Here is a 23,606-nt window from a genome sequence, read left to right as displayed (position 1 = left end):
AAATCTGACCTTGTTCCCAACCTCGATTAAAATGGCCCTTTTCACCTGCTCATAAATCTTGTTCCAACAGCCGGTCCTTCTTAGGCCTCTATGGACACCAGGTTTTGAAACCTAAAATTTTATGAACCATTTTTTTTTAAAGTACACAGAGGAAACTGTGGAAATGACAGGGAAGAACAGGGTGATGGTTCAAAGAGAAAAAGTTATTTTATTTCTATTTTCTAGATTTTCTTGCTATTGTTTCCTGAATTGATGCAGGCTTTAATTTGTTCAAGTCTGTGTTATGCTTTCCCAGAACAAAATATGTCTAAATTTTCACTATGCTTGGGAATCATCGTTCCAGGAACATTTTTCCATTCAAGGGTTAGCAACATTTCGTCACTATTGCAGAGGTGAGAAAATTACCCTTGAAAAATAAAGGCAATTTGTAGTTTCCAACCAAGAACTGTATATTGGTTTCAGATATCCATACAGCTAAACTATAAAAACTTGTAGCCCTCTGTATTGATTTTTACCTCCCTCAATGAAAATGAATTTCTTATGAGAGAGTGTTTAGGGGCGATAAATGATAATGGAAAACTACAATCAAACAATAGCATGCACACACACACACAGAAATTTCTCTGAGATTTTACATAGCATTATATATCTTAAAGTAAAAGGCTTTAACAACAATAGTTTAAAATATGAAGTAGTTATTTTAAATGAGTAATATTCGATTTTTATAATAATGTTCATGTATTTCAGTCATTTGTTTTTTTCAACCAGAAAAAATCAACAAAGCCCTTTCACAGAAATCTTGAATTCTTGAAATGTTGATTGATTTATTTTTAAGTGTTTTATTTCTAAATGTCAATCATAAAGGTTCTCATGTGAGGAGGAGGTGTTTTAGGATTGTTCAGATTTGGTGATTCTTGTTTAGATTCCGGTACATTTTTGTGGCCATTGAGAATTATTGCTTTTTCAAATCATCCAGCACATCCTGCTTTGTGATTTTGGTCCAGGCCTCAGGGATTTCGCCCCTACCTCTAAATGTTTTCTCATATTTTTCTTCTAGGTTTGAACGGAAGTGACAGACAAACCATTTCCAGTATGGCTGGGTGGATGTGTCTGGGGTGATGCTCCACGTGGCATATTCCCCTCCTGCCTTTCGATAGTTCTTGTATGGGAATTCGCGACCGTCACTCAAAATAAAGGAACAATCACTTGCTACTGAACTAGTACAGTAATCAATGGAAAAATGGTCTGTATTAACCCATTGGCATCCATTGACAGCCTCAGGACGATGGAAAGGAACACTGTGGTCTCCATCATGTGAAGGGATTGTGTTTGTACAAATGGCTTTACAGAAGGGACACTGTTTCCAGCACCCACAGAGGTGTTCAGAGAGCATTTTCTGGATTTCAGGAACCATTTCTTCTATGGGCAGAGTCCAATACTCCTCTTCTACAGTGCTCATTGCAGGATCCAAAGCGTCACTCATGGCTTCTTTGAGAAACTCAGTATCTTTTATCTCCTGATGTTCAATGCTTATCAAGTCTTTTCGTGGAAAGATCAAGTTACTCCCCACGTGATCACAGAAGGAATCCAACCACCCAGATGCGGTGCTGCTCTTACCTTTAACTCTTGCTGTGGACTCATGAATAGCAAAGAGGATGGTGTTCTTGATGTCCTGTATACTCATGTTTAAAAAAGTCTTTATTTTCTCCTTTCTTTGGTCTGAACAATACCTTTTAATATGATTTTGAATGAAATTCCTAAAAAATGCTTCTGGATCATGAATGTACTCCCAGTAATCCTCAAAACTTTCTTTTTCTGCCAGAGAGATAAGAACGTGTTTCTCCAGGTTAGCCCTGTTTCCGCTGAATGCTGGGCAGGAAGCTCGCATGTCCCCAGCAATTTTAAGGACCATTCCTCCCCTAGTGGCGGTGGAGACGGCAGGAGTGAGTTTGTGCCACAGGAAGTTAACAAATGTTGTGATAGAGGTTGCTCCTTGACAAGAGATCTTAAAACTCATGAAGAAATCATCTTTCTTGCTTTGCAGATAGTGTACAGGATCATTTGCTCTTTTGAATGCCTTGTGCATTTGTTCAAACTTTTTTGATGCTCTTTGGAATAAACACAAAGATAAGTCAATTTTATATTTATTTGTAAATGTGTATCTTTCCTCAGTGGGTGCAGATTTCACCCCCTCTTCTATTATTCTCAGGATTTCATGGAAATAAGTTGGATTGTAGTCTTCCCTTTGAATGTTCTTAATAGTTTCATTAAATCTTGAAACAATGTGGTCAGTGGTCCTATTTATGGACTCTTTATCAGAGACTCCTAAGTTCATTGGGAAAATGCCCCATTTTTTGTTCAATTTGACATGTTCATCATAATTGATTTGAAATACTTTTCCATAATTTTTCTTCAGTGTGTTCCCAATGTTTTTCTCCTTTTTAAAATGTTCCAAAAGGATGTTTTCAGAATCCACATGAATATTAGGCTCTTTGACTGAAGGGACTGTTGATGACACATCGTAGACCCATTTTTGCCAAACTTGATTGAATTTCTCATACAGCGCTTCCTCACTCAGTTCTTTGCCCTTTACAGTTAAAGCCAGTTCTCGGCTTCTTTCCAGTAATTCCTCTTCATAACCTGATTTTTTATTATCCAGCTTTTCTTGATTCTTTTTGTAACTAATATGTCCCTCAGCTTTATTTTTGCTCTCTAAAATAAGTGTCTCTTTAAGGTTTATTAGCTTATTTTCAAAATTTGCTTTCCACTGAATCAGGATTTCACTCTCTGGGTCTTCATTAAAATATTTTTCAAGCTCTTCCTTGATGGCTTCATATTTTTCTGAAACTTCAGCCTCAAGTGTGCTTGTTGTGACTGTCTGGATTTTTCCATTCTTAATCTGGTTGATCAGCTGGTTCTGCAAGCCTAGCACATGACTCCTGAGATGCCAGGTCCAGGAGTTATACATGGTCTCTAATTTGCTCATGGCCATGACCTCTCGGGTGTTCCTGAAACTAAAAATAAAATTTTCACTCACCAGGGCTTTCCACAAATCTTGAACTCGGACTTTTACATCTGATATCTTCATGATGCTTCCCCTAGAGTCCTCCTTGGCAGTCTTAAGAATTCTCCTTTTCAGTTCCTGGATGTTGTGGCTGTAGCGAGGATTGGGAGGAGCCATTGGGGGGTTGCCATCCCAGAGGTGAGCAAAGTAGTCGACGTGAGTATTGATATCAAATTTAATGACGTCGCTGAAGCGAGTTACACCTGAGCACTGCTCTTGCTCTGCCGCCGTTGCTGCCATCTCATCCAGTCTCTGCTCTAAGCGCCTGCGTCCTTCCATAGTTTGGTCTTTAGCTGTGACTTCCCCCACGTTCTGATGGACAAAGAAGCAGCTCGGTGAGATTTTCACTTGTTTCATCCTCATAAAAGCTTGCACAACTATTTGTAGAATATCTTGCATTTCTGATGGGTTTTCCCCAAAAATGTTGATCAGAGTCAAATTTCCAAGTCCAATGACAAAGGTTGCCATCTCATTGTCACGATTCTTGGATTTGTTGCTGAGTTCTGGGGCCCGGAGTCCTTCGGTGTCCACAACAAGCACAAAGTCAAAGCCCAGTTCCTCTACGAAAGTCTCTTCTACTTTCAGGAGCTGCATGTAGGCGCCCCGGGTGCACCTGCCAGCACTGACAGTGAACTGCAGCCCAAAAAGTGCGTTCAGCAGGGTGGACTTCCCCGAGCTCTGGAGGCCAAGGATGGAGAGAACGAAGATCTTTTTGTTCCCAAGTTTCTCAGAGACCTTGTCAAAAAGAGCTGCCACCCACTTGAGAGGCACATAGGAAGCGTCCCCATCCATCAGCTCAATGGGGACACCAGATATCAGCAGATCTGCAGCAATCTGGGGAAGAGAGAGAAAAAGTTCATTTTTGGTGGCAGAAGCTTCTTCTAGAGCTTCATAAATTTGGCCAGCTTCTCTGAGAAGTTGCTCAACCCCCAGGGTACAGTCACTAATCTCCTCGGAGATAACTTCTATCTCTCCTTGCCAGCGTAGTAGGTTGCTGCTCTTTGGTGCCTTTTGCTTTTCTGTTTGTATCTGTGACCACAGAGCATTTTTCTTTTCATTCAGTTTTTCCAAGTGTCCTGCGGTCAGGTTGTCCATAAACACACTGAGCCACTGCAAAAAGTAGAGTACGGTTTGAGTTTCTGAATGATTTTGGAGAATTTGAAGGACAGCTTGCATTAAGTCATTGAGAGGAAAGGCTCTGGTGAACTGTTCTTGCCGTATTCTTTGTTTTTCTTTCTCAACCTCACTCTTGTGCTGTTCAATGCTCCGATTCCCCTTTTCTGTCAGGTGATAGAGTTCTTTGTCCTTTTTACACCAAAGATGCCACAATTGTCCTTGAAGGGGTAGAAAGTTTTCCTTCACCTGAGATATCTTCATTTCTTTCAGTAGAACCATTAGCCACTGTGCCTTTTCTTTGGCTTCCTTGCATTCTCTCTGGTCTTCATCAATCAGGAATCCTTGCTTGCGAGCATATGCGGCACAGTCGTCTAAGCTGAGAGCAGTGTCTGAGAGCGCTACCAAACGTCTGATTGTAGTAATGAGCTCCTCTGTTAATTCTGCCTCATTTCGGTTCCTGATCCCAATTCGCACTTTTTGGTTAGAATTATTGACCACGGCTTTTTCTTTGTTGTCAAGTAAATAAATCAAAGGTCTTGGTGACTGACTCAGGTCACGCACAATTTTTCGGTTTTCTTTATTGTCATCAGAAGTTGACATGAGGACCACAATGAGAGAAGAGACCTCCTGCAGGAAGGCGAGTTGCTTCTCGTGTTCCTTTGCATCTCCATGAAGATTGGCAAAGGTCAAGCAGTTTCCAAATCTGTCCTCATCATCCCCTCCAGGACAGAACCAGCAGACTTCCACCACGCCCTTCATCAGGAGACAGTCTTTGGTGCTCCCTCTGCAATGCCGGTGAAAAAAGACATCATGCCTACGTTTGCTGAGAAGACAGTTCATGATCTGAGATTTGGAAGAAGAGAAGTTATTTCCGACTCTAATGAAAGACACAATGGGGGTAGGGACAGAACACATCTGCTTATTCTTATAATTGATCTTCTCCCCTTTTGGTGATGTCCTTGCTTCCTGCCAGCTTTTTCTAATCTGACTGAGAGACCAGAGAGAGAATTCAATTTGAGAATTGCAGGGATTAGGTATGAGAAGGGGGAGGGCAAACTGGCAGATGGAAAGTTTGGACAAAATATATTGTCTGGCAAAATCGTCTGCACAGTGAAGAACTGCCATCTGAATATCCATGGGGTGAATATGGGGTCGAGGATTAGTGGCCACAGGATTAGTGGGAGTATCACCGTCTTCAAACAAGTCTTCATACGGATCAAGGGCCTCATTTTCTTGATTCGATGCACTTGGAGAAACTTGATTTTGTGTGTTTCCATCCTCCCTGAAGACTATGTATCTCAGCTCATAATCCAGCACCAGTAACTTCTGCAGGAAATAGAAGGGAAGCTCCCTTTCAGAGCTGGGTTTGGTGTTGTACACAGAAGTCTTGTGGATCAAATGGAAGTTATCTCTGCTCAACCTTTTTCGATAGTATTGTTCTAGGCCTAGACGCTGGAGTAATTCCAGGAAAGCCCTGTCTTCGATGACTTCTCGTCGGCTATTTTCTCTATCATGTGGTTCATGGGATCGTTTCTTTCCATGGAAAACATTCTCCAAGTTCTCTCTTACCTCATCCATTCGCAACAAAGAAGTGGTGGCGTCATAAGTGCCATCAGTGAGCGATCTCAAGTCTTTCTCTAGGTTTTCCCAATCATGACTGGCTCCCCGTTTGGAGAGGACATGCGCAACTTCTTCGGACAAAGGTTGGCCCATGTGTTTTTCTAGTAATGCAAATCGTTCTGCTTTCTCCTCTGGCGAAAGAGCTGTCACTCCAGCAGTAGCTGTGAGACCTGTGAGCACCAGGAATGCCTGAGCCCGGTAGGTGCAAATAGTTTTGAGCTCCTCGTATTTCTCTTGGGCAGTTTGCATTTCATTCAGTAGGAAGTCTAATGCATCACACCCCAGGAGACAGTGAAAAGTGTTGTTTACCACATGGTATCCCGCACCAGCTGCAATAAAACGTAGCAAGAGCTGTGTGTCTGTCTGCCCTGTTTCTTGGAGGTGATTCAGGAAAGAGCCAAGAGACAAGCTGACCTCACAAGTGGCCTTCCTTTGCGCTCCCTCCAGAATTTCTGCAGGCTCAGATTTAGCATTCGCTTCCATGAGGTCATTCTTGGCTTCTTGCAAGATTTTGATGAATTCAGAAAATTGGGAGATGTTGATGTGCTCTTGCTCTGACCCTGACTGGAAGACCCACTGCATGATGGAATGAGCCTGAGGAAAGTTATCCGCTCTGTAGATGTGAGGATCCAAAAGGCTGCGCAACTGAGATTTAACCAATTTACTTTTATAAATGGAAGACATTCTGCAATAGTCAACAGTGTTTACCAGAAAATTCTGCAGACCATGATCTGTGAGGCATATGTTAACCCAAGTGTCATAACTTTTTGTTTTCTGGCTCAACATTTGCATGAAATCTATCAGTTTATGAAGCTGCCCTTCAGGATCTGATACCTGCCAGGACTTCACTTCCTCTAGGAAAACCGTAGCTTCCTTCCTAACACTCAGTAATTCTTCCCCACCCTGGATCTGGGCAGGGAGGCCAGTCAGAGCAGCGTAGCTGTCTTTCAGAAGGTTAGCTACCCGAAGAGGATCCTTAATATCACCCCTGTGGCTGGAGAGGATGATGTCCCAAATGGGCACCAGCTGAAGTCCCCGGTCGATGACGCACCAGGTTTGATTACTGGCAACGAGGCCAGCTTTCCACTGGAAAAAGCCATTTGCTTCAGGTGGGCCACCTGTCTGGTCGACAGATAATTGGACTTCGGTGTGAAGATTTTGGGAGGTTGTGCTCTGAGTGGAGCTTTTTGCATGAGAGGTTGACGCCTCCACACCTCCAGCAACTTTCACCCCAAAGCCACTGTAGCTGCCCCTTATGTAACCATTCAGGGCCTCTGCCGACTGCTGCTTTACTTCTGCCAGCTGCTCACTTTGGAAACCCTGTGAGACGGCTTTCCACCAGTAGATTCCCCCCAGGTGCAGAGGGCCCTGGTTAGCATGGGAGCCAAACCTGTGGAGGAAAGCTTCAGCCCTGCGTCTCAGCATGGGGAGCCGGTCTGGTCCTTCAGGCTGGCTGAGAAGGTCTTCAATCCATTTCAGTTCCTGCAGGGCAGCGTTGGAGAAGTGGAGCTGATCAACGGGAAAGCGGCAGGAGGCGAGTGGCACATAGCTGAACTTGGTAGAGCAGAAATAAGAATGCTCAGAACGTGACTGCTCCATGTCTTTGGATTCTGAATGTTTGCTCTGGTCCATACCAGCTTCCAAGCTAAACCCCCATCCTCCGCCCTTGGCCGAGGCAATAACACTAAAGCCCAGTTTCTCTACTGTCTGGGTGAACATGGATTCTGCCCGAGAAGACGTAAATTCCCTTGTTTCCATCCGTGTGCCCTGCTCAGGGCCATGGAGTGAGAACTCCTTTGGGACACTGAGTAGTTCCTCTCTCTTCTCTACGAGCCCCCTTTGGTGGCTGGTCTTGAAAATTCCCTGCAGAGCCAGCCCTCCCGATGCCCATCTCACCAGATCTCTGTCTGGGAGGTTTTGCCTGGTAGACAGTGTCCCCTCCGTGTGGGTGATGTGCGCCTGGATGTTTTCCATGACTTCTCTTAGGGGTTTCTCAGGGTGTGGCCAATACTCTGTGGGGATCTCCATTGCCTGCCTCAGCTCTGCCTCTTTTGTCTTCACGGCCTCCTCCTGTCGTTGCCTCCCCTCTGACAGCAAGTCTCTCAGCTCCTGCAGTGCCTGTTCTGCCTTCTTCAGGTTCTTCTTGGTCATTGCCACCTGGGCCTCCTGTAACTCTGAAAGGCTACTTGCGTGCGACAGCTTCAACAGCTTCTCCAGGGCCCTTTTCTCCCAGGGATGTTGCGCCTGGGCTTTCAGCTTCTGGAGGTCTTTTTCTTCTAGGTGTTGTAAGGCCTGAGCACAGGTCACTCCCAGGTGTTCCTGCATCTTGGGCAGCCAATACTCAGCTGACAGTCCCGCTTCCTCCAGCATCGCTTGGAGATCTTGCATCCTTTTACCTCTGAGAGGCGGCTCATCAAGGGCAGGCATTGCACTGTCCATTTCTGTGGAAAGAAGAGGCACTCAGTTATCCTGTGTCATGAACTTAGGAAGTGTCAGCCACATGGCAAAAATGATAAGAGTACTGGAGGTATAAAAGCCTTTAAGGCTTTGTCATATTTTCACTTCATTTCTCCAACAGATATATTAATGTTTAAAGTTTTTGACATACGTGTGTTTGCACACAAATCATCTTTGTGGGTACTCTCCCCAAGGATTGCTTATTTAGTTGCCTGAGTGAGTTGCAACTTAATAGCCTGATTGTAGGCACTTCCAACTTTACAAAATCAGTTTCATGGGGCTTATCAAGCAGATGGTTGCAGTGAGAAAACAGGCAAGTTCTTGAGAGCTTGATATTTCCTTTAAAAACAAGAGCGAAAACGCCAGTTATTATTATTCAGCTAGTTTCTATCCAACATGTGTTGAATGGATTCCTTCTTCTCTCTGTCCCTTCTTATGCCATCTTATAATATTTATTACTCTCCTGTCCTTTAAAGTGTAGTCTTGATGCCAGCATTATGGTGGCATACAATGTTTCTGCTTATTTGTCTCCATTTTATGACAAATAACTAAACACCTATCCACAAACAAACATGCCTCTGTGGAAACTGTGTGACCCAGGACGACATGCTAAATGATGTGAAAGGAGTCAGGTGCAGTTTGTTTCTGGTAAGAGGCAGAAGACCTCTGCATGGGGTGTAGAACCAGGAGAGCCAGTGAATCAGACCCATCTATCTTGCCATGGTTGCAAAAAATCTTTAGCTTGCTGACTTGGGCGGATGCCCAAAGATGAGAGAGAAGTTGCTTTGGAAGTCCAGGCTTCCTGATCTTACATGGGCTGAAGTATCTGATGGTGGCAGTTCCTCCAGTGGGGAAAAAGGAAATTGGTTAGTGAGTGCCTGGTTACCCCACCTGTTTGGGGCAGGGCCAAAGAAACACACTGCTTTCCAGCAGCACCCAGGCTAATGTGGCCGGACATCCATGACCAGGGAAAGGGAAGAGATGGAAAAATTCAGAGAAGAGTATCAAAGGGCATTAAAAGGAGAAGGTTCCTGCTGTCTGTGCTCAGGACTTCAGCAGGACGACCTCCCATGTTCCTCGTGGAGAACATCACCTCAGCCTCTCTGCACCGGGTCTGCAGGCACACCCAATGCCCTGGGTGCTAAGCCCACAACTCCCCCACAATGTGCCCACCCCTTTGTGTTCAGCCGTGAGAACTAATTGGGAAAATATAGTGGACTCAAGAAAACACATAGGATCTGTGTGCAAGGGAGACACCACACACCTGGGTTACAGCACCACTTTCTGAAAAACAAAAGAGAGGTTTCCAGTAGCCTTCCTGGTGAGTTGTAGGAACTAGATATGACATAAAAGCCTAAAAATTTTGGCCACAGAGAGCGCAAGAAGAGTGGAGCAGTGTGCGCATAGAAAGGTGGAGCAACCCCAGATATAACAGCACCAGTAAACAGAATAGTCCATCGGAAGGCACTAGTGAAGATGTTAGGAGGTGTGTGAAATGTAAATGTGGAAGCAGGAGCTGAAAACTACAAGGACACGATAAATAAGGAAACACAACACCACTAAAACTAATACTTTTTTAATAACCTAGCTTAAAGACATGGCATTTTGCAACATGGCTGACGAAGAATTCAAAGTAGCTTTTAAAAATAAACTTAACAAGCGACAACTAAAGTCTGAAGACAATTTAACAAAATCAGGGAAAACTATGCGAACAAAGTGAGATATTTACCAAAGAAATAGAAATCATTCTGGAATCGAAAACTTCAATAAATAAATGGATAATGCTATAGAGGACATTTGTATCAGCTTAGAGCAAATAGAATATAGGATAAGTGAGCTGCAGGCCAAGCATTTTGAAATAACCCACAGAGAGAGAAATAAAGAAAAAAGAATGAGGGATCCAAAAAAGCTGCAGAGTAGAAGGAAGATACATTCCCCTCCTCCCAGGGCCAAACCAAATTATGACTAAATTACAGAATAGTCAAGCTGAGTAACCAACTGAAGACTAGCTGAGCAGAGGACTTATAACTCTGGATATACATAAGAAGACATATTGAGACTGGTAGGAAAGGCAGAGGCTCAAAAAGGGCTGGTCGCACCCATGTTAAGAATCTGGAGGGATACCCGACTTCATCGGTTCCCCTGGGAGAAAGGTGTCTCAATCTGGCCAGCCTGGGCCTGCAGTGCAGACTTTCAGGGAGGCTCTGGAGTTCTGAGCATATTCAAGGTGGGGGACTCAGGTGGTGAAAGACTGAGTGTATGGCTCTGGGGCGGGGGCCATGTTCCCTCCTGTGTGCCCAAGTGGCATCGCCTCTCCCAGGGGAGACCTACTAGCTCCACACTTCCACTCTAGGTGGCCCCACCTGCTGAGCTCACACCCCGAGGAGAAACTAGCTGGCTGTGGCCAGCCTGGGCCTGTGGTGCAGACTTTCAGGGAAGGCTCTCAAAGAGGCCTGGGCAGACTCAGGGTAGTGGAGACAAACGGGGAGAGACTGAGGTGTGTGGCTCTGGCAGAAGGGTGATTTTTTTTTCCCCTCGCATACTCACCTAGCTCCACTATTCCTGGACAGAGCCCTCCATCCACGGGGTCAAATTTTGGTCTGCTTTTGCCTGATGAACCCTACTGGCCTCACTCTGATGACCTTCTGAGACCCTGCCCCAGAACGAAGTTCTGCAAGCAGGTTGCATCAGGCCTCGGTGTGTGCTAGCCTCACACTCAGCTTGGGCACCTAGGTGAATCTGTATCAACCTGGTGAGCACCACTCACACCTACCTTGTGACTTACTAAGATTCTACCTCACTCGACTCGTGTATGGCAAGAGGCTCTTTCAGTGACTGAGCCCGATAGGCAACTGGCAGTTTAAAGGGATTGTCAGGGTGCCTTGGGCCTTTTGCTCACTTATCCCTGGGTCCAGTGCTGGTGAAAGCAAGCTGTGGTACACAGCTTGGAAACTCCCACATGCACCCCATGCACCCAGGCTTAGTACAGTCCGCCTCAAACTGTGGATCACTCTGTAGCTTCAAACAGGTAGCCCAGGGCAGTTTGCAAGCAGGGCCTGACGTTGACCTGCATAGGAGTCACTCTGAAGAGGACCCAGAACCAAGACACATTAGAATTAAAATGCCAAAAAGTTATAGACAAATAGAGAATCTTATAAGCAGCAAGATAGAGACAGCTCGCAACCTACGAGGGAGCTCCCATAAGGCTGTCAGCTGATTTCTCAACGGAAACATTTCAGGCAAAAAGCGGTTGTCACAAAATATTCAAAGTGATGAAAAACAAGGATCTACAACCAAGACTGTTCTGCCAGCAATGGTATCAGTAAAATGGAAGGCGAAATAAAGAGTTTCCCATACATAAAAAGCGAAAGGAATTTATCACCACCAAAACAGTATTACAAGAAATATGAAGGGACTTCTTTGGGGAGAAAAGATAAAAAATATGAGTAAGAAAATATGAGAAAGAAAAAATACTCACCATCAAGGACAAACACTTAGTAAACGTAGTAGATCAACCAACTCTAAAGCCAGTACAAAGATTTAAAGACAAAAATAGGAAGACCATGTGTAAGTACAACAATGTATTAAAGGATACATACAGAAAAACAGAAAAAAATAATGACAAAAACTTAAAAGTGGAGGTGAGGAAAAATTATAGTGAGTTTAGAATATGTTCAAACTTAAGTAACCATCAACTTAAAATTGACTGATATATACATATACATGAGTCACATGATAACCCAAGACCAGAAATCTAAGAGATATACATGAAAAAAAAGTAATCTAAACATGACACTATGTACAGTCACTTACTAAAGAGAAGCTTGCAAGAGAATAAGGAAAGATCATAGAAAAAGTACAGAAACAATCAGAAAATGAATAAATTGACAATAACTACATACTCATCAATAATTATTTTAAATGGACTAAATGCTCCAATCAAAAGAGATAGGGTGGCTGAATGGATAAAAATACAAGGCTCATACATGTGCTGCCTGCAAGAGACCTACTTCAGATTGAGAGACACATGGACTGAATGTAAAGGTATGGAAAATGTTATTTCGTGCAAATGTAAATGAAAAAAAAAAAAAGCTAGGGAAGCAATTCTACTATGAGACAAAATAGATCCTAAATGTAGTAACAAGGGACAAAGGCATTTTATAATGATAAAGAGATCAACCCCAAAAGACTATATAACTCTGGTAAAGATCTACACACCCAGTGTAGGAGCACCGAAGTACATTAAACAACACTGACGGACATAAAGGGAGAGATTGACAGTAAGTCGGTGATAGTAGGAGGCTTTAATGCTCCTCTGACATCAAGAATTAGATCATCCAGACAGAAAATCAACAAGAAATCAGTGCCCTTAAATGGCGCATTAGACTAGGTGGTCTTAACTAATATTTTTAGGATATTTTATCCCAAAGTAGTGCAATAGACATTCTTCCTATGTGCACAAAAAACATTTTCCATGAGAGACCTCATCTTAGGCCATGAAAAAAATCTCTGTATATTTATTTATTTTTATTGTTTAATTCATTTATATTTTTGGTTTGGGACCTTGTCCAAGTTTTCTTTTTTCCCTTTTTCTTTTTTCCTCCCCTTTATTTGCCTCTGCCCTGCACCCTCCATCCTATGAGCAATCCCCCCGCCCCGCCTTAGTTCACATCCACGGGTCATGCATATAAGTTCTTTGACTTCTCCTTTTTCTATATTATTCTTAACCCACGCACCCCCCATCGATTTTGTACCTACTATTTATGCTTCTTATTCCCTGTACGTTTTTTCCCTTTCCCCCCGCCCCCTCCCCTCTGGTCTCCATTTCTGTGATTCTGTTCCTTTTCCAGTTGTTTGCTTAGTTTGTTTTTATGGGTTTATTTTTAGGTTCAGTTGTTGATAGTTGTGAGTTTGTTATCATTTCAGTCTTCATAGTTTTTGGTCTTCTACTTCTTAGATAAGTCCCTTTAACATCTCATAGAATAAGGGCTTGGTGATGATGAACTCCTTTACCTTGACCTTATCTGGGAAGCACTTTATCTGCCCTTCCATTCTAAATGGCAGCTTTGCTGAATACAGTAATCTTGGATGTAGGTCCTTGCCTTCCTTGACTTTGAATACTTCTTTCCAGCCTCTTCTCGCCTGCAAAGTTTCTTTTGAGAAATCAGCTCATAGTCTTATGGAACTCCTTCATAGGTAATTGTCTCCTTTTCTCTGGCTGCTTTTAAGATTCTCTTCCTATTTTTAATCTTGGGTAATGTAAATATTATGTGCCGTGGTATGTTCCTGCTTGGGTCCAAATTCTTCAGGACTCTCTGAGCTTCCTGGACTTCCTGGATGTCTATTTCCTTTGCCAGATGGAGGTAGTTTTCCTTCATTATTTTTTCAAATAAGTTTTCAATTTCTTGCTCTTCCTCTTCTCCCCTACACCCCTAACATTCGGATGTTGGCACATTTAAAGTTGTCCCAGAGGTTCCTAAGCCTCTCCTCACTTTTTTGAATTCCTGTTTCTTCATTCTGTTCTGGTTGAATATTTATCTCTTCCTTCTGCTCCAAATCACTCATCTGAGTCTGGGTTTCCTTCCCTTTACTGTTGGTTCCCTGTATATTTTCCTTTAAAAAGGTATACGTTTCAAAAAGACTGATATCATATTAAGCATCTTCTCCAGCCATAATGAATAAGAACGAGGGTCAATGAAAAGAAGAAAAGTAAAAAACACACTACATGTGGAGACTCAATAACATGCTACCAAACAATAATGCATGGCAATGAGATCAAGAAATAAATCAAAGTATACCTTGAGACAAGTGAAAATAAAAATACGACAAACCAAAATGGATGGGACACAGCCAAAGTGTTGTAAGAAGGGAGGTCTCAGCAATAAAGTCCTACCTTGAGAAACAAGAATAATCTCAAATAAACAATCTAACCTTGCACTTCAAGAACCTTGGAAAAGAAGAACAAACAAAGCCTAAATTGAGTAGAAGGAAGATAATAATGAAGGTCAGACCAGGTATGAATAATATAGTCTAAAAAATTAGAAAAGAAGAATGAAACCAAGAGCTGGTTCTCTAAAAAGATCAATAAAATAGATAAAAATTTAGCCAGACATGAAAAAAAAAGACAGGTTGGGAAATATATAAAATTGAAATGAAGTGGACAAGTGACCATTGATACCACAGAAGTACCAAGGATCATAGGAAAATGCTACAATTACATGCCAACAAATGGGAAACCCGGAATAAGTGGGTAAATTCTGAGAAACATACAATATTCCAAGACTGAATCGAGAAGAAACATACACTGTGAACAAACTGATCACTGCTAAGGAAATCAGATCAGTAATCAAAAAACTCCCAACAAAGAAAAGTTCTATACCTGATGCCTTCAAAATGAATTTCACAAAACATTTAATATTCATACACTGATTTTTCTCCTAGCTTATCATTTAGTCATTTTGAATGCCAAATTATTAAGACAGATTCCCAGTAGGCAGTAGTCTATTCAAAGAAGGCAAAATTGCAGAAAATTAATGGAGGTATTAAGTATTGTGATATACTCACTCCTCTGCCTGATGGAACTAGATTTTGTTTTAAACCAATTTAGAGTTGAAATTATGAGGTAGTATTTCAAAGTGGTTGTTTGCCATATTTATTTTGTACAGTTATCACTGGAGGATGTCTTACAAATGTGGATTTCCATCCCCACTCACAGAACTTCTGACATGGGAGATCTAGCTTACTGCTAAGGAAGTATAATTTTTATAAACATTCCATATTTTGTTTCCTCATGCTGCCAGGTGGTGAGTTCCATTTTAGAAAAAAATTTTTTTCTAAGAAGATATATTCGATCTAAAAATATGGGAGTGTAAAAAATAAAATTTTTACATCTGGAATGTAAAATACATTTATGGAAAAATTATGGGAGTGTAAAAAATTATGGGAATGTAAGTAAAAATTAAAATGAAATTTAAAATAAAAGCTTTCTGTTTTTTACCTTTGAGCAAGATATTCATTGAAGGTTTCTCATATATGGCCTTTTCTATGTTAAGACACTTTTCTTCTATACCATTTTGTTGAGTGTTTTAAGCATCAATGGATGTTGTATTTTGTCAAATGCATTTGCTTCATCTATTGATGAGATCATATGATTTTTATGTTTTATTTTGTAAATGTGGTATGTCATATTAATTAATTTGTGCAATCAGTTGTTGACAAAGAAGCCAAAAACATACAACAGAGAAAGAAAAGCCTCTTCAACAAATGGCATTGGGAAAACTGGAAAGCCACATGCTAAGGAATGAAACTAGACTGCTCTATGATACCATACACACAAGTTAACTCTAAATGGATTAAAGACTTAAATATAAGACCCAAAACAATAACATGCATGGAAGAAAACAGGGGCATTAAAATTCTGGACATTTGTCTCAGAATAATTTTTTGTGAACTTGACCTCAAAGGCAAGGGAGGTAAAAGAAAAAAAAATGAATGGAGCTACATCAAACTGAGAAGCTTCTGCACAGCAAAAGAAAGCACTAACAAAACAAAAAGGCATCTAACCAAGTGGGAGAAGCTACTACAAATGATATTCAAAATGTAAAAATCCAACCAACAAGAGAAAAGCAAACGATCTGATTTAAACAGAGCACCTGTTTAGGCCATTTTTCAAAAAGGACATACAGGTGACCAACAGATATGTGAAAAGGTGCTCAAACATAAGTCGAAACCACAATTTGATACCACCTTACACGTCTTAGAATGAATATTATCTGTAAGACAAGAAATAAGAAGTGTTGAAGAGAACATGGAGAAAAGGAAACTCTTGCACACTGATGGTGGGAATGTAAATTTGTGCAGCACCTATGCAATACTATGATATGACTTAGCAATACGTCTTTTGAGCATCTACTTGAAAAATTTGAAAACAGTTATTTGTAAAGATATGTGTGCTTTTATGTTCACGCTGCATTATTCACAATAGCCAAGACACGGAAAGAAGATAAGTGTTTTTCAATGGATGATTGGATAAAGAAGATCTGGTATATATGTACAGAGGAATACAACTCAGCTATAAAAAGATGAAACCTTGCTATTTATGATAATATGGATGGATCTTGAAAAGATCAATATTAAGCTAATTGAAATAAGTCAGATGAAAAAGTTCAAGAACTATATAATTTCACTTATGTGTGGGATATAAAAGCAGCAAATGAACAACAACAACAAAAAAACTCAGTTAAAAGTACCAGTATTTAAAGTACAGTATAAAAAATGTATCAGCCAAAGGACAAATACGTCCTTATCCATGGGCATGAACAATAGCATGGTGATTGCCTGAGGGAGTCAGTGTGCTGGATGGAGGGGGGAAGGGGAGGGTATTTGGACAACTGTAATAGAATAATCAATAAAATATAATTAAAAAAGAGAAAAGATGGTCAGCTTAAGTAGTCATCATGGAAACGTAAGCTGAAACTGCAATGAGACAATACTACGCATTCGTTACAATGGCTTCCACTTAAAAGACTGACAATATCAAATGTGAGGGGGACGTAGGGCCACTGGAACTCTCATACACCCTTGTAACCACTTTAGAAAGTTGTTTGACAATTTCTTAAACGTTTAAACACACACCTGCCATACAACAAAGGTGTATTAATCCTTGGTATCTACTCGAGGAAAATAAAACATATACGACCAAACAAAGATTTATGTATAGATATTCATAGCAGCTTTTCTCATAGTATTCCACACTGGAATTCCCTAAATGCCCATTAATTGGTAGACAAATAAATAAATATGGGTTAAAACACAATACTACTCTACAGTGATGCTCATACATACAACACCATGGTTGAATTTACAAATTATCATGCCAAGTGAAAGAAGCTATCAATAAAATAATACATAACTGTATTCTTCTATTTTTATAACATACAAACTAATTTTTAGTAACAAAAAGCATATCAGCGGTTGCCTGGGGATCAGGCAAAGGGAGAAATAATTGTCAAAAGAGCACTAGGGATATTTTTAAGATGCTGTAAGTGTTTTGCATCTTGATTGTGAATGGATTCAAGGTTTTTGTGGTTTCAACAAGGCAAAATTCATCAAAATGTATACCTTGCATGGATGCATTTGATTGTGCATAAGTTACTTCTCAATGAAGCTGACATAAAATAATAAAAACTAAAATTCTAGCCCACGATAAAGGAAGTCACATGGCACCATCTTCTCTGAGACCTCTCAGGGGGAGAACACGGGCCCCATTTATATGGGTGTGTATGCTCACACTTTGAGACGGCATTCCTGAGACCAGTAAAACCCCATATTCTAATTGGCTGTCAGACTAGTGGGGCTCTGGGACTTTATCTGAAGTATTCTAAACCACACGGCAGGAGAATGATTTTTCTTTTTCCACATCATTTTTACCGTTTTTGTCCTTGCGTACCTCGTAATTAGTAGTAAATTCCTGAGCTACACTTGAAGCATGAGGGATTGTTTTGAGGACAAAGAGGAGCTGAACTAGACCTTGGAGCAGGGACATTCAAGTGCTTGGAAGGTGTTTGTGGATAACTGAGGAGAGTGAAGAAGAGATTGGAATCTTTGGAGGCCCAAGGGAATGAAGGCCCTTCAGGGCCAGCCTGGGATAGGGATGTGGCTCTCACCAGCAGGGGCACCTGAGGTGGGATACAAATAAGTGCATCCAAATTGCACCCATCACCTTCCTTCCAAATCTCTTTTCTGTTGTCCCAACACACTCACCCTATTCCCATCTTCCCAGGGTCTCAGGCCCCAAAGAGAGTCTCTCTGAGTCCTCTGTCCTTTGCTCCTCACAACCAGATACGGCATCTTCATAGTTTTAAATCTAGTCGACTCACACTTACTGATCTTCTCATAACTGCAGGCATTAAGCTTGACAATGGGGTTAGAGAAAGAAAGAAGAGAAAGCTGAGAGGGCCCTTTTGTGACACGATAGTAAGACTCTAGGAAAATTCCTGAGCGAGTGGGACATATGGAACATATGGAAAAAAAACCCCATTAAAAGCCAGACAGACCCAAGATAAAAGTAAATAGTATAGCGGACCAATGAATATTCCCAAACCCCACTATGCCTCATTCTGACACAAAAGCATATGCAACATGCACCTGAAAAGCTAATGAATATACTGCTGAAACCCTCCTATAAGATTCTCACCTACAGAAAAAAGATAAAAAGCCCTGAGGACAAAAGCTCAGTGCGGGCTTGCTCTGGAGCTCACCCACGCTCTTACTCAGGCATGAACACTTTTACACCTCCTTAAACTCTTAAGTGTCCCCAGGAGACTTGCAGCCAGGGGACCAGCGAGCAGTGGCAGCTTGACCCGGGCTCACCCCCTCATCCTGTCTTCAAAGGCCCCTGTCCTCTGACTGCCTGGTGAGCTAAAAGCACCCCCCACCCCACCTTGGCTCACTTCTATTTCTGTGACCTTCATTTCCCGGTGAGCTAACAGCAGCCCTGCCTTGGCCCACTCCTTTCCCGTAACTTCTATAGGGAGGCAAAGCAGAGCACTGCCTAGGCTCTCTCCTGTTTCTTCTTCTATCCTCAGTACTTCTTTTGATTCACTGTCCCCCTCTTAATAAAAATACTCTCAAAATCACCTGGACTTGTGCCATGAAATCTTTCCTACACACTCTCAAGAACCCACACAGTACAGACCAGCCTGAGGCAGACCTGCTCCAGGCCAGTTCCTGTCCAGTAACACTTGAATCCACAATCCTGAAGCACAGAGGTGGGGCTGGGATGGTAGGAAACATTATATCAAACAGTATTAGTTGAGGCTCCTCTCACCTTTGGTGACCTAATTTCTAATTCTGGAGATTGTAGAAGCTATAATGTCAAACCTTTCTCACCTACAAAAATATTTGGCTTCAAATTAAGACTGTAATTCCACCTTCGTGTTCTTTACTCTGGCCCCCCCAAAATGAAGAGTCTCCTACATCTTCATAATACTAACTGTCCTCTCAATCCCGCTCTTGCTCACCTCCCCTTGGGTCTTGTGTTCCATATTTCAAGTCTAACACATCTTGAGTACCTTGCTTTCATAGTTGCTTTGCTTTGGACAGAAAACATGCTCAAGCCTTCCCATTCCATTTCAAGAAAGATTAGATTTTGACTCCTCCATGAGTTTTTATCTTCTTTATACACCCTAATTGCCAGATTTCTCAAAAGAAAAATATCACTTCTGGTTCAATAAATGTTTGTTGATAAAATGAACTAACGAATACATCCCATCCACTTATTATTTTGTCTCATTTCTGCCCTCTTCTTTTAAACAAATATTCTTTGTAGCCCTGATACTCGTACTCTAGTTACCTCCTCCAGAAGGCCTCTCCAACATGTTCATGCTGCTTAATCGAGGGATCTTCCATATGTCGACTATCTCTCCTCTTTGGACACATCAAGATAGTATGCCTCTAAACAAACTAGATCATGTAAGTATTATGGATCAGAGTCTTTGAAAGGTATGTTAAAAAGTCCAGCATTTCTTTCCCATATCCATTGAGGGATATCAGCAGGCTGGGAAATGCTCCGGGTGCTGTGAGATGATTGGTGAGTAAGAGCGGTTAGATTCCTGCCCTTTGAGAGTTTACCTTTTAGTTGGGCAGGTGGGAAGGAGACCATTAACTTGTAAATACTTGAATAAGCAACATAATTTCAGAATGTTTTATGTGCTAAGAAAGAAATACACACGCAATTGGATGGAAAGTAACTTGAGGCTAATTTGAATTGTGCGCTTGGAGAATAGGTGCAGGAGGGGTTGCTGTGACTTTGGTGCTAATCCTGAGCTGCTCTAGGCACTTCTGGCTGTGCCCCACCTCCTCCAGGGTCTATCAGATGTAATTGTCCAGCAATTCCACTTGTGGGTAATTACCAAAAAAAAAAAAAAAAAAAAAATCAATATACTAACTTGAGAAGTCTGCACCTCCACATTCATTTTAATATTATTTACAATAACCAAAACATGAAAACAATCTAAGTGTCCTCCAATGGATAAATGGATACCAAAAGTGGAATATTATTCTGCCGTGACAAGAAGGAAATCTTGCCATTTGCAACAACATGAATGGACTATGAAACATTATGCTAAGTGAGGTAAGTCAGTCAGAGAAGGACAGGTATGATCTCACTTGTATGTGAAATCTAAAAATAAAACAACCACCACAGCTGAACTCACAAAGAACTGATTGGTGGTTGTCAGGGGTGGGGGGGCCTGTGGGAGGCAAATGGTTGAAGGAGGTGAAAACATAGTAACTTACAGTTATAAAATGATTGGCCCTGAAGATAATGTGTAGCATGGTGACTATATTTGATAATACTGTGTTCTATGTTTGAAAGTTGCCAAGAGAGTAAAATCGTAAAATTTCCCATCGTGACAAAAGAAAAGTAACTATGTGTGGTATGGATATTAAGTAGATTTATTGGGTGCAGATTTCTCTCTCTCCATATTGTGGTCCATCTTTGATACTGAATCCTGAAACTCATATTTAAATCGTTTGTTTACAAAATTTTGAAAACTCTTTGTTGGTTTATGATACACTCAAATTACTTGGCCCTGGCATTCAAGGCACCTCATAATTTGGCAAAAATTAACCTAATTCATTTCAAAACCACCCTTTTTTCCTCTTCCTTTTGTGTTCACTTTCTTCCCTTAGAAGACACACTCTTCCCTCCTTCCTCAACCTCATAGTCTTCTTAATCCTGTGTTTTGAAGGGGAACAGAATACATGTGCCTCTTTGGCGTGTGGATTGTTTTGAGCTGAAGGCAACTAAGATCCAGCAGACTGAGGGAAACCTTTGAACCTCTTCCTCAACTGCCTGAAAGAATGTAGATATGGGGCTTATACCAGGAGGAGAACTATTAGCAGAGATACTTTATATATCAGAAGGACTTGTCCGCTTGGTGTGGTAAACATTTTTTGGCCAAACATATGTTCTTATCTGCCTGTGAATTGCCTTCCTCCCATTTGAAGCCCCAGACTCCTACCCCCTTTTCCTTAGCTCTGGATGATATATAAGCCTCAATTGCCTGACTATCTTTGAGTGTAAATGTCTTTTGGGGACTTTTGTATTATCTATATATGTATTAATTATGTATATGGTTAAATTTGATTTTCTCCTGTTAACCTGTCTTATGTCTATTGGATTATTAGACCAGCCCAAAAAAAACTAGAAGGGAAGAAGGGGAAAATTTTCCTCCTTAAAATTCTATATTACATATGTATTTTTTCCCCCCTTTTTGCCCAGGACTTCATCTTCAGGCCCAGTACAAGTTTCTCCTTGTTTGAGAAGCATCTTCCAGGTTGAGTGAGTACCTCTCTTTTTTGTGCTGACAATAGCACCTGTTACATGAAGTATAATGACAATATTAAACTTCCCTGAGTCCTTCACTCCTGGAACAGCATTTTAAAAAAATCTATCCTCCCTTCTGTGCTCTAAGATATGGCTTACTGCAAAGGGCCAACCTTCCCCAAATGACTTAGAGAGATAAGACTCAGTGATGTCTCTTCTTTTTCACTTCAATGAGGCCATAGACCCTTTAACTCCCATTTTTTTTTCCTCAGAAAGGATAGCTGAGCTGTTTGCCTCCACTGATCAATTGAGACAACGCACTTGTAACTAAACCTTACTTAAGCCTCTCTCCTTTTTTCAGGCCCCTGAAATTTGACCCACCTCTCTTCAGGTCCAGCAAACAACCCCCTTAAAGATCCTGTCTAAGTATCAGCAAACCTCAAGGAAAAGCATCCCCCGATTATCGCACTTCTCGCATACCCTGTTCTTTGTAGCAGAACTTCATTGCCCTTCCTCTATCACTGAAAATTCCTATCTGCCTGGCCTACAAGATGCTTGCAGCGATGCTTGCAGCTTTATGGTTCGGTTGTTTTTTCTATTGCAGGAATTTCCTCTCCCTTACTGCAACATAATTATTTCAAATACAGTCTTTTTTTTTTTTTACCTTTGTCTAGATTTATTATTATCTGATAATACAAATTGCAGAATTGTTTGTCTGTTTACATAGTTACTCATTTTCATCCAGATTTGGAGCTGTTCTATGGAGCAATGACAATGCCAGATTCATGTCATATTCTTAGCATCTCTTAATCTGCCTGTGTCTCTGTTTCCTGTGACCATTTCCACAAATTTCCATTTCTGTTTTAGTCTTTTAGTCCGTCTTTGTATGTCTACCCCATCTCCCTCCCTCTCCCTCACTGACCTGTCACCTTGCGGCAAGCGTTTACTCAGGTGGCTCCAGTGAGGCTTACAGGTAGAGAAGGTTCCTTCCCAGGGTCCGGCTGGCTGCTGAGTCACATCTCCAGCCCAGACTTAGGCTCTGGCTGTGGTAGAAGTGCCTGAATTTATACACCAAGCTAGAAGTGAAAAACTGGTTTCACTTTTGTTTTTGTTGTTTTTTTCTTGTCTTGAAAAGAAAGCTGAGGAGTAAGAATTGTGTTTATTTTTATTGCAATTCCTGAGTTTAAATATCACTGCAATGAGAAGACTAATGTTGGTGTGTGTGTTTCTGTGTGTGTGTGTGTGTGTACGAAAGGGGGAAGGGGTGAGCACAAATAGTGAACAAAGCAGAAACAGGACAGGAAAGAATGTGGGAGAACAGACTTGGACATATTTGCTAGAGCAGTGTCTTCCTCAGGAATGTGCTTTCACTGCTTTGCTGTTGTGATTCTCATGTTACCCAAGAGCAAATAGAGAAGCATGCTCCCAGCACTAATGAAATTTGCTAGTTTGTGTTTCCTATAAAATACCTTTATGCTAGAATTGGTTTCAAGTTTTCAAGCTCTGTGTTCCAAAAATAGTTATTTAGAAAGTGGAGAGATCTTCCAACATTTTATTGCCCAGTTTGGATGATTCAATCCTAAGGTGGGCTAAGATCTTAAAGGTGTTCTGTGTAAAAAATATAAAAAGCATATTCTGTGTTTATGGTGAGAAAGGGAGAATTTTATTCTTCTTTATCTTTTATATTAGAGTTTCCTAGTAATGTGATTTCCGACAGTTGTTCCTCAAACTAAAACCCATGTGAAGCATATTGTTTCATTATCTTTCTCTGAATATAATGCATTATGATACTGTTTGCAGACCAATACCCTTTGTCCTATTGTTCTTCTATTTGAAACTTTTATAATCGGATGCAGAGGTATTCTTCCAGGTGAACTTCATACTCACTCTTTTTAGTTTCAGTTTTTAAAAGAAATAATTGGGGTCCGGGGGTTGAGAAAGGAAAGGAAATGGTGCCAGCTTCTCCCCAGAGGGAGAGCTCTCATGTGCTGGGTTCTTTGTTTTTAAGCTTTTATTTTT

General features: G+C 41.2%; 1 protein-coding gene across 1 annotated transcript; it reads right to left on the bottom strand.

The window, feature by feature from the left end:
* Nucleotides 1-952: 952 nt before the first annotated feature.
* LOC129078338 (interferon-induced very large GTPase 1-like) lies at nucleotides 953-22,626 on the bottom strand. Its single transcript, XM_054583190.1, has 2 exons — nucleotides 22,510-22,626; nucleotides 953-8,241 (listed from the first exon to the last, which is right to left on the bottom strand). The coding sequence occupies exon 2, from the start codon at nucleotides 8,237-8,239 to the stop codon at nucleotides 953-955; it is 7,287 nt and encodes a 2,428-aa protein (XP_054439165.1). The 5' UTR covers nucleotides 8,240-8,241; nucleotides 22,510-22,626.
* Between the last annotated feature and the right edge of the window lie 980 nt (nucleotides 22,627-23,606).

This window comes from Pteronotus mesoamericanus, unplaced genomic scaffold, assembly GCF_021234165.1.
Source record: "Pteronotus mesoamericanus isolate MK-2021 breed Mesoamerican mustached bat unplaced genomic scaffold, CSHL_Meso_final contig_1189, whole genome shotgun sequence".
Taxonomy (NCBI): domain Eukaryota; kingdom Metazoa; phylum Chordata; class Mammalia; order Chiroptera; family Mormoopidae; genus Pteronotus; species Pteronotus mesoamericanus.
This window is presented reverse-complemented; position numbering and strand designations above follow the sequence as displayed.

Coding starts and splice junctions, on each gene's coding strand:
- LOC129078338 (XM_054583190.1), bottom strand. CDS start 8,239: ATGGACAGTGCAATGCCTGCCCTTGATGAGCCGCCTCTCAGAGGTAAA.